The sequence below is a fragment of the Sciurus carolinensis genome, chromosome 14 (assembly GCF_902686445.1).
Source record: "Sciurus carolinensis chromosome 14, mSciCar1.2, whole genome shotgun sequence".
Lineage (NCBI taxonomy): Eukaryota > Metazoa > Chordata > Mammalia > Rodentia > Sciuridae > Sciurus > Sciurus carolinensis.
Genome location: NC_062226.1, coordinates 84,244,840 through 84,256,554, shown reverse-complemented (window position 1 = coordinate 84,256,554; position 11,715 = coordinate 84,244,840). Strand labels below are relative to the sequence as shown.

Sequence of the window (11,715 nt, the reverse complement as noted above, 5' to 3'; positions counted from 1 at the left end):
GAGTCTTGTGTCTTCTACTACTGTTCATGAAACCATTAATCTGTAAGTAGGCAAAAATCTCAGATCCTTCCTAATTCTTGGTAGATTATAGAACAACTCAGAGAAGCCATAGCATTGTTTTGCCTTCCCTTTTCAACTCATTTGAGAACAAAGGTCATAAGAATTATTTGGATGAAATGAATTGGTGGGAAGAGAATGGTTTTTTAAAAACATCTCTGTTTCCCATGTAAAATACCTCCACAGGTATTACTTTCTTGAGTGTTACAAAACTATCCATCTGGAAGCATTATTTTTTTTCCAGAAGCATTATTATTCTCTGGAATTCCTAGGTAATTTGCTTTATATAATAGATTATGAGAATTTGTGAACTATTTCTTTCTGCCTTCAGCACCTAAATTTTCCATATGGTTCATTTGCTTAGTTTACACAATATAATGTTCATGTAGATAACCTCCTAAGGTTAGGAAACACATTCCAAATACATCTATTTGGGATATATTTGTCCACTAAAAAAAATCATTGGACTTGGAGTTTTACAAAAAATAAGACCAAACCTGAGTTTACTTATCAAATAGTTATACTTGTATTCATATATTTCCAGGAAAACCAGTCTTACCACACTTCTGGAAGATATTCAATGCTTGCCTTAGGAACTGTGTCTCAGGTTATCAGTAGTACTTTGTTTATGAGAGGTCAAAGGAGAATAGTCTTAGTCTGTTTTCTTTTGCTGTAACAGAGTACCTGGACTGGGTAATTTATAAAGGGAAAAAAATTTTTAATCTGTGGTTCTAGAGCTTGGAAAGTCCAAAAGCAGAGTACTAGGATCTCACTGGATTCTGGTGAGGACCTTCCCTTTGACTTTTTTTTTTTGGGTGCCAGAGATTGACCTCAGGGGCACTCAATCACTGAGCCACATCCCCAGCCTTATTTTGTATTTTATTCAGAGACAGGGTCTCACTGAGTTGCTTAGCACCTTGATTTTTTGCTGAGGTTGGCTTTGAACTCACCATCCTCCTGTCTCAGATTCCTAAATCCCTGGGATTACAGGTGTGTGCCACTAAGCCCACCCCTTTGAATTTTGAAGTAGTTTTTGAGATATTCGTGAACAATTCCTAGATTGTGGACCAACTTTGAGACTAGTGCCCTAGGACAGCCTTTATTTTCCAACACTGCATCTTTCTTATGATCTTTCCCTTCTCAACTTGCTTAATAAAATGACATTTATTCCTTAAGGACTGGCTTAAATAATTTCCTTCAAAACCTTCTTTGATTTTCCCACCTTTTCCTGCCCCCAGCAAGGAGTGATTAATGCTTCTTTCTTCTGAACTACCATTATAAAGTATGTATGTTCCAAGGCATGTATGTATGCATTCACCTATGTATGTATGTATATATGTATCTCACTATAATATACATGTTGAGAAAGACAAAGGGGTATAACATGATCTACTGCTCTAGATGAGTTTCCTCTCTAGTGGAAAAAAATGATAGTCCAATAATTCAGTTCAACTGTAAATATCCTCATGCCTAGAAATCAGGTTTTTTACTAATGAGATTAAGACTTGATCCCTGGGTTGGGGTTGTGACTCAGTGATAGAGCGCTTGCCTACCACATGTGAGACACTGGGTTCGATCTTCAGCACCACATAAAAATAAAAAATAAAGGTATGGGGTCCACTTACTATGAAAAAATATATATTAAAAAAATTTGATTCCTGTTTTTAAGGATCTTGCTTAACAAAGGAAATGTGCCAACAAGTAAGTATGAGAAAAGACAGAATGTACTAAGTGACATCAAGAAGGTAACAGTTATATGGAAATACAAAATATTTAGAGAATATTTGATAAAAAAGAAGTTACTAGGGAAATTTTATTAGAGAAAGTCACTTTTTAATTGAATCTTGAAGGAGAGTAAATTAATGGATCTAAAATGAAGAGGAAGAATTTCTACTTACTACGAACGTGTTGAAGGCTTGAGGCATGCTTGGGGAGTTAAGTTCACTGGTTTGGTTGAGGATGTGGATAAAGAACAAAATCTTCTGGTTAGAGGGCCCAGGATACCAACTTGCAGTGTTTAGACTGTTTAAAACTTTGGTGACAGTGACTGAAGTTTTTTGAGTGTCCGTGATCAAAGCTCAGTCCTAGAAGGATAACATTCAGCACTGCTAGAAAATAAATTTTGAGGATGGAGACTTTAGACAGGCAGAGGAATCTGTAGGTTATTGCTGTAATCTAGGTTTGAGTTAACAAGGGTATGAACTAGACCTGTGTGGTCACAGGAGAAACAATCTAAGATAATAGAAGTTATGCTACAAGTGAATTGTGCAATTATATTGGAAGTTCTGAGCACAGACTTGGATACTCAAGGAAGGTTTTAAAGAAGACCTAGCAATAATCTGTGCTAGATGAGTGGTGTTATATGAAGAAATGAGAAGAGTATAACGTACAAGAGCTTCTAGAGATGGCAATGAACATGTTTGATTGGAATGTAGTGCAGCTATGGAGTAACGTCAGTGAGTTTGAAAGATGGTTTAGGAGTTAGTTGCAGGAGACTATGAGTTCCCAGTAAGAAGCTTGGGCCTTATTTTCCAGGTAGTAGGGAGCTCATGATGGATTTTAAATATGGGAGCAACATGATGAATTCATGTTATTTATACTACTTATTTGATGCATATACCACATTGTGTTGAAGTTATAATTCCTGGAAACAGGATTAAAGTTTGTCAAAGGGTACTCAATAAATTCTTATTGATTAAATCATTTTGTCAAGGAAAGATTCTTCTGTCATGCAAATAGTAACTACTTATCAAAATACTTAAGTTTGAATGATAGATTTTTTTCAAAATGTGATCTGTATATTTGCAGATGGCTCTTACTGACTTGTGAGAGTTAACTGGTAAAACTTTTGGTATTTTGAGGACCAGATAACCTCAAGTTGGTAGCTCAAATTGGTCATTTGCAATTATTTATTATCACAGAAGTTGGCAAATGCTATTAATCAAGTCTTGTTTTCTGGAGAGGTGATTATTAAATATTTACCAGCACATCACTGCCTATCGGCCCCCACCCTCCTCCTCCCATATCTAACTATCTTCTAGGTTTTTTGATGTCAGAGAGTGAGTTTTTTTTTTTTTTTTTTCTTTTTTTTGGGTGCTGGGGATCGAACCCAGGGCCTTGTGCTTACAAGGCAAGCACTCTACTGACTGAGCTATCTCCCAGTCCCCAGAGTGAATTTTGTTGTTATATCTTTACTTCAGTACTTGGGCATCCATTGTGCTCAATTAATGGTTGTAGAATAGATGAAATCTATTATTCTGATTTTCTCCAGACCATTTTATAAACAAAAATCATTCAGGGAAAAAAACAACCCTCAGATAAACATCTAGACCAGAGTTTGGCAAACTACCCCTGTGGCCCATATCAGATTCTATGGTGATTTTGTTTTTTAAGAAAAATCTTCAGTAAATACAGCTTGCTTATTTAGTTATGTATTTAGTCTGTGGTTTTTTTGTGATATGAGGACATTATTTTAGAGGTCTTATGATCTGCCTGAAGTACTTAGTACTTGGCCCTCCCAAAAGTTTGCAAATCCCTAATCTAGACCATGATCCCCCCACCTCCAAAGGTCCCTTATAGGTTAGGGTTATGTCTATAAAAAGTATCACCAAAATGATTATGCTGTATCTTCTTATAGATACATTACTTAAGCTATGTAATATACACGAGAAATTTTTAGAGGTTAATGTAGATACATAATTACAAAGCAATCCCGTATAAGTGTAGGGTTAGAGATTTATACAAGTATTTATTGGAGTGCAGAGACATTGGGTGTCTAATCGTAGGGAGTGAAGTCTTCCCGGGGAATGTGATATAGGAAAAGTGGAAGATAGGCAGTGAAGGTAAGGACAAGTCAGTCCAGCAGTGCAGGCAAACTAGGCAAAGCTTGCCAGCAGAAAACAGCATGACAGGAAATCACACAATACTGAACTAATGAAGTTGGGAAGAGATTTTATTTAAATCTATGGAACAAATTCCAAATGATTGCTTGTCCAATGGTGGCACTTTCTACCTGAGAAGTAATGATTATTTAACATTTAGACATAACCAAATAGTTGCCTTTCAGCAAAGGAACTTGTTTGTTAATTCTTCATATTATTGAACAATGCTGGCAGAAATTTTGGTGATGTCAAGTGATGTCTTTATTGCAATTTATACATTCAGAACTTCTCTCTGACCCAGATTCCAAAGGGTTCTGCTAAAAAGTAGTGTTTATGAAACAGTATTTAATCCTACAACTGGGCTGAATGTCTTTGCATATTTGGGTCAGGGTTTATATTTGTGCAATACCGATTACAATAATGTACTGACTTCTCTATCCAAGTCATCTGAGAAAACAAATGATGGGGTTGGCGGGTGTGGTTCAGTGATAGTGCGCTTGCTTGCCTGCCTTGCATGTCCAAGGACCTGGGTTCAATCCCCAGAACCACAAAATACACCAACAAAACACTCAGATGGTTAATATGGAATGTATGTACACACACACACATGTATTTTTTTTCCATAAATGATGGCATCTTTTCCAATGTAGGACACGGGAATAACTTCCTATTCACTGAAAGTAATTTTTGAACAACTATCCTTGATGCCAGTTACCCAAGTCTGATATGGTGCAGTAACTTAATTTGATAGAACACAAAACAACCACTTCAGCTATACTAAACTGTTCCAGTTGGGCCAGCACTCTTTGGGCACCACGCTTCTTGGAGACAGTGTTCAGAGATTAGGAGATGTTCACACTTGACTGTCAGCTGAGACTGTCTACAAGGGTGGCCTTGATCTTCTGACCGAACCGGTTTGACTAGAGGATCGAAAGCTAGGGCCTTGAAGCAATGATTCGGTGGGTCATAGGCGTTCACTCTATCTTCGTTTATAAATGAGTCCTTCCTCCTTCACTGACTTATCTTCCAACTTACACGCAGAGGGCAGTTAAGGACAAACATTTTAAAGCTTCCAAGTAGGCAACCACCAAGCACATTAACAAAATTCCTCGCCGCTCTTTCATCATCAGACCCCCCTCGGTGCAGTACCCGCTGCACGCAGAGATGAGGCAAGACCTGCACGCGGGAGACAGCGGCTGACCGGTGAGGAGGTGGGGAGACTACCTGGCCCATGAGCGCGCAAGCGCACCCGCGCTCGCAGCGCCCAGTAGTCCAAGTCCCTTTCTAGTAATTTCGCTGGCCGTGACGTAATTCCATTGCGCCGCACAATGCCTCTCAGAAGCCGCACTTTATTTTTTGGTGAAAGGAGTAAAAAAAAGAAAAAAAATGAACTGATCTTTCCAGTCTTCCTCTGGCCCCCACTTTGCTTTTAGTTCTCCACTCTGGCCGCGCCTACACTGTGGACAGGGGGACGAGGGAAGAAAAGGGACGCAACTGTAGCTCCAAGCGACGCCGGGCTGGGATGACTCGGCGACGCAGCCAGCCGCGTTACCCGGCGTGCCCCGCGCGGGGCCGGCGGAGGGACGTGGGGGGAGGGGCGGGCGGAGGAAGCGGCGGCGGCGGCTGCGGATGTCGCTGCGAACCAGCGGCGTCTGAACACTGCGCGGCTGCCGAGCGCCCAATCCGGGCCTGCACCTGGAGCCCACATCGAGCACCGCGGCCCCTCGGCGGCCCGGCGCCCGTTGCCACTTAGGCGGCGTGCCCTCCATTCTCCGCTGCCCAGGCCGGTCGGCTCTGGTGTCTCCTGGCTCCCCCTTCCTCTCCCGCTCCCTCCTGCTCGCCTGAGTCACCGCCGTCGCCGCCGCCATGGCCGAGAGTGGTGAAAGCGGCGGTCCTCCGGGCTCCCAGGACAGCGCTGCCGCGGCTGAAGGTGCCGGCGCTCCCGCGGCCGCTGCCTCCGCCGAGCCCAAGATCATGAAAGTCACCGTAAAGACCCCGAAGGAGAAGGAGGAGTTCGCTGTGCCCGAGAACAGCTCGGTCCAGCAGGTGAGGCCGCCTGGGGCTCGGGCCGGGGTGGGGGGGGCGGCAGGATCTCCGCCCGCCGAAGGAAGAGACGGTTTTGGAAGAACCTAGGCGAGGGTCGTCTGTGGAGGTGCCCTCGGCCATTCTGGATTTCATCCCACATTAGATACTGCCCGGTTCGCGGGTTTGCTCCATTGGACCCCGCAGAGGTTTGTGGCGGGTACGCGCGGCCTGTTTGTGGGCCGCCGCCGCTTGGCCCTGAGTCCTCTCTGGCCTCCACCGACCCCCCAGCTCCCCGCCCTGAGCCACCTCCCCTCCAGCTCCTCACAAAGGAAAGGGACCTACCGCCTGGCTCCGGGCGGGGTGGAGGCTGGGCGGGGGCGAGGGTGCTCTTTAGCCCTAGCTGAGGTTTTGTTTCATCAATAGAAAAAAAAGGGGCGGGGGTCTGCTCATTGTTTTACCTGTGTGCGGGTGAAGGCAGGTTTAGGGTGAGGTGCACGTGTACATTTAGTTCTGCGTTTTGAATGCTGAAATTTTTCTCATCTTCCCACCTTTTGTGATAAAACCATGACGTTTTCCAGCCACATCTTAAATAAAGTACTAGGCTTAAGGAGAAAAAGTGAACGACTTTCATTCATGATGACTTGCTGTTTCGTTTTTAGTGTATTTGCCATCACTTCGATGCCAGTCATTGGGTAGGTTTTTGATTTTAGAGGGACGATAGCGACGTTACTTGGGGTTGCAGCCGAGTAAAAGAAAACAAAATTGGAGTTCATGGGGAATCTTACCAGATAATTTCCTGCTTGATCTTTGTTCAGGAATACAAATTTTGCAGTTAATTAAAAAGCTCGGTGGAATTCAACAAATTGTTTTCGTTTATTGTTGACTGCTTCCTGGAATATTTTCAGTAGCTATTGGATGGATCCCTGACAGTATCAAATAATGTGAACAGTTTATTCGGGGAAGCAGTTTATTGAAATTCTCCTTTTAAGTTTCCCTAGGGTTTATCTAGTTCCAAAGGTGTGTTTTGTGAAGGAGGAGGGTGTGTAGCATCAATTGAGAGAAACTTTTATCATCAACTGAGTCATCATTCTTTGTTTCCTAACGCTCTTATAAAAATTTTCCTTAACCTTTTTATGTTTTCCAACATACAGAAAAGTTGAAAGAATTGTACAGCTAACACCTGTATGTTCCTCACCTTCAATTAACATTTTTGTTTGCTTTATAACATAATTTATTATAATTTCATTTTTATATTTTCAAATATTTAAAAATGTTGCAAATTATTAGCGGCAACCTTCCCAGGCACTCCAGCATTGTACATATCATTAATTTCAACTTATACAGTTTTTTTTTTTTCCCAAGGTAAATTCGGTGTGCGATGAAATGCATGTAGTTGCCATTGACCAAGTTTTTCACAAATGCTTATACCTGGGTCTCCCGAGTCCTCGACAAAATGTAGAATTAATAATTGACTAGAAAGTTTTTTCTTGTGCCTTTTTCTGGTCACTTGTCACTTTCCCTTTCATCAACCATAATTTTGATTTCATTTTCACCAGATGTTAGATCTGCCTGTTCTAGAACTTTACATAAGTAGTATGTACACATAGTATGTATTCTGAGTAAGGCTTTTATTTTTTTCCCACTCAGCATATTTTTAACATTTGTTCTTGTGTTAGTACTTTTATGGCTGTATAGTTTTCCACTGTATGAATATATCATGATTTATCTATTCTTGAGGGCCACCTTTTAGTTATTTCTGTTTAGTTACTTTTAACAATCTTGTACAAGTTCTTTGGGGACATATACTTTTGTCTCTATAGTTAAATGTGTAGAAGTGGAATGACTAGGTGACTGGACAGCTCTGTTGAGTTTTATAAGAAACAGCATCTAAAAAAAAAAATCCTGTAACTATTTTAAAATCCCATCAGTGATATGTAGATGTTACTGTTGGTCTCTGTTAACATTGTTTTGATTTGGCCACTTTAGTGGGTGTTAAAAATTAAATTTTGAAGCACTTGGGTCTTTCCAGGGTTTCGATTTAGGCCTCTACCATCCTGACTGCTTTCAGAATTTTACTGCAATATTAGAAATAGTCAATATTTTGTAAATAAAAAAATTTAGGTGAGTGTGAGGACATTTTTTGCTTTTTGTGGTGGTGAAATTAAAATCCTAAATCCTGTGGAACTTAATTATAAATTCTGCAGGAATAACCATAGTGAAATTTCAGTAAAATTAAAGTCTTTCTGAAGTAAATTTTTCTGATGGCAGTTAATTTTTAAAGGTTTAATCGTTGTTTTCTGTTGAAGCAGAAAACATAATAAAAATTGAAACTCACCACGGTACTAAGAACCTGAAGACAAGTAAAACTGTGGGCTTTGTTAAAGGAATTACATACAGGAGAAGTACAAGAAAAAAGAAAATCAGTTTTCAGGTGATCTGTTTGTACAGTTCTACTTGGAGCACAAGAAAAGATCTACCATTTAGTAATTTAAATTTTTCTTAAAAGTGTTGACTAGTTTACCATACTTACCTCAGATTAGTTTGTCATTGAGGGAGCTGGGGGTGTAGCACAGTGGTGGAGTGCTAGCTTAGGAATACCTGTGGCCCTCCCTGGGGTCACTCTTCACTAGGCAAAAAAGTTGTCATTGAAAAAGATGTATGGCATTAAGATTCGTTTAAAAACATAATGGAGCATGCTCAAAGTCTTGGGTTCAACCCCCAGCAACAAATGAAATAAAGAAATTGGCAAATATTTGATCCTGAAAATTCTTATCTGGGAGGGAAAGAGGGTAAGTTAAAAGATCACCAAATGGTAATATTGAAGACCTATACTTTATTTCTGGAAAATCCTATTTTCTATCATTTAAGGTCTCTTTCAATAAGTATTTCTATATAATGTAGACTCTTTAAGCACACAGTATATATATGACTATGTTCCAATAATTGAAATCATTAAACCTGTGAAGGAGCTGGGTCGTAGCTAAGTGCTTGCCTACCACTTGTGAGGCACTGGGTTCGATCCTTAGCGATGCATAAAAATAAATAAATATTGTGTTCATCTACAACTAAAAAAAATATTTTTTAAAATTCTGTGTTAAAAAACCACCTGGATTGGGGCTGTAGCTCAGTGGTAGAGTGCTTGCCTCGCATGTACTAAGGCACTGGGTTTGATTCCTCAGCACCACGTAAAAATAAGTAAATAAAGATGTTGTGTCCACCTACAACTAAAATATATTAAAAAAAAAAAAACCTAGGTAATTTGTCAAATAAGATGTAAGTTGGCAATTCATTTTTGTATTTTTCCCTTTATTTCTTTTTTTAGAGTTTTATTTTTTTGTTCTTTTTTGTTACATGTGACAGTAGAAATCGATTTTGATATATTTCTACAAGCATGGAATATACCTTTTTCTAATTAGGATCTCAGTCTTGTGGATGTACACGATGTTGAGATTCACTGTGGTATATTCATATATGTACATAGGAGAGTTACGTCATATTCATTCCACTGTCTTTTCTATTCCTACTCTTTCTACCTTTCCTTCATTCCCCTTTGTCTACTCCACTGAACTTCTATCCCTCCCCCCCCACACACTTATTGTGGGTTAGTATCCACATATTAGAGAAAACATTCAACCTCTGTTTTTTTTTTGAGATTGTCTTATTTCACATAGTATGATAGTCTCTAGATCCATCCATTTACTGGCAAATGTCATAAAATCATTCTTTATGGATGAGTAATATTCCATTGTGTATGTATACCACAATTTCTTTATCCATACACCTGTTGGTGAATATCTAGGTTGGTGCTAGATTTCAATTTTTTGTAAACTGCAGGCAGAAATAAGATTCCTTTTATACATGCACAGTTGGTGTTTAATAATAAATGTTACTTGCTTGAGTTTGATAATAAATCTTAAACCTTTTTCCAAATTCAAATGCAATTTATTTTTCATAGAGCTATTGGAATTGAGTAATGTTTTAAGTTTCTCATTAAGGTTAGTTGGAACAGTTTATGCTTCAAGATGGTTTCATTACTAGGGGTTATTATAACAAATAGATATAAAAATATAAATGTGTAGTGGTATAAAACAATTGTGTATGGGATTGTTTTCTGTTAATTATTAAACAAGATAACATCTAAACAATGGAGAGCTCTGTGTGACAGAGACAGTGCAGAGAATAGAGGGGAGCTTCCGTATAACTTAAAACTAGCTTGTTTGGGGATTTTTTTTTTTTGGTAGACCTCTAGATTATAGTGTAAAATTTTGAAATGCAGTTGCCTGAAACGTTCAGGTATTGTAAATTCTGGTTTTAGAAATGTCTTCATTACTGGAAACTTTTAGGAAAATATTAATATGCTTAAAACATGATACATATTGAATCAACCATGTGTGGTGGAGCATACCTGTAAAAAGTTTTAAGAAAGGACAGGGAATGTAAAGTGCCTCTGGGTTCAGTCTTTGATATCCCTTCCTCCCCCAAAGATTAAAAAAAATTTTTTTTTCTTTTTTTAGATGGATGGACACAATACCTTTATTTTTTTTTAATTTTTATGTGATGCTGACTGGGGATCAAACCCAGTGCCTTGCACATGCTAGGCAAGTGCTCTGCCATTGAGCCACAATCCCACCCCTCCCCCAAAGATTTGAATCATATTGAATTTGCCTTTGATTGGGGAAATTACATTGCCTTGGTGCTTCATCACAAATGTCATTTACATTATACTCTTTAGGGTGAATCTAGAGCTGCTTGTGTATTCTTATACCATCAGTGTGTGGCTATTGAGCCCTTAAAATGTAGTCAAACTAAATTTAGATATAAAATACATGCCAGATTTTGGAAAATTTGGTATGAAAAAATAACTACTTTAATAGTTTTTTGAGATGTTTCATGTTGAAATAAAATTTTACAAAAAGATGGATTAAATAAAATACTAAAATTATTGATATTAATTTGACCTCTTTTTCTTTTTTTTTTTTGTGATGTTGAGAATTGAACACATGACATCTCACATGTTAGGCAAGCACTCTATCAGTGACCTACATCCTCAGTCCCTCTCGTTACTCTTTCAATATGGATACTTGAGTGTTTAAAATTATTTATAAGGCTTACTTTTTTTTTTTTTTTTTTTTTGACTGGACAGTGTCTTACCCAAAAGATTGTTTTATCTAGGGAAAAAAGGCTCCCAAGATCAGTTTTCTCTTTTGGGGATGCTTAGGGATTGAACTCGGGGCATTGCACATACCATGGGGCCTTGATAAGCATCTTCCTGCCTTCACCTCCTGAGTAGCTGGATTTGGAGGTGTGTGCCACCATGCTCTGAGAGATCAGTGTTTTCTTATTTGTCTTTTTCTAAAGAGTTGCTGAAAAACTCTGTTTTAGAGATTGCTTAGTGGTTGTTTTTTTTCCCCTAAACAGCATAGAAGGATTTACATACCATTTATTTCACCCTTTTAAAGGTGGTATTTGATTTTTATTTTTTTAATTTATTTTTATCTTTTTGTAGTACACTGACAGGATTGTGCAACCATCACCATGGTCAATTTGAGAATATTTTCATCACCTCCAAAAGAAACCCTGTACTCTTTGCAACTCCACTCCCACAACCCTTTTCCTCCCATCCCTAGGGAACTGCTGATACATTTTTTTTGTCTATACATTTGCCTGTTTTGAATGTTTGTTATAAATAGAACCATGCAGTCTTCTGTGATTGGTTTCTTTAACTTTGTTTCTTTAACTTAACTGTAGCTTT

General features: G+C 38.9%; 1 protein-coding gene across 2 annotated transcripts in view; it reads left to right on the top strand.

The window, feature by feature from the left end:
- Positions 1-5,563: 5,563 nt before the first annotated feature.
- Ubqln1 (ubiquilin 1) overlaps positions 5,564-11,715 on the top strand; it is a 47,048-nt gene continuing 40,896 nt past the window's right edge. Inside the window, exon 1 of one of the 2 annotated variants that reach the window (XM_047524307.1) lies at positions 5,564-5,984. In XM_047524307.1, coding sequence (XP_047380263.1) covers positions 5,805-5,984 — 180 coding nt within the window. In that variant the 5' untranslated portion in view covers positions 5,564-5,804. The remainder of the gene's footprint in view (positions 5,985-11,715) is intronic. The other variant, XM_047524306.1, reaches the window with a different exon arrangement.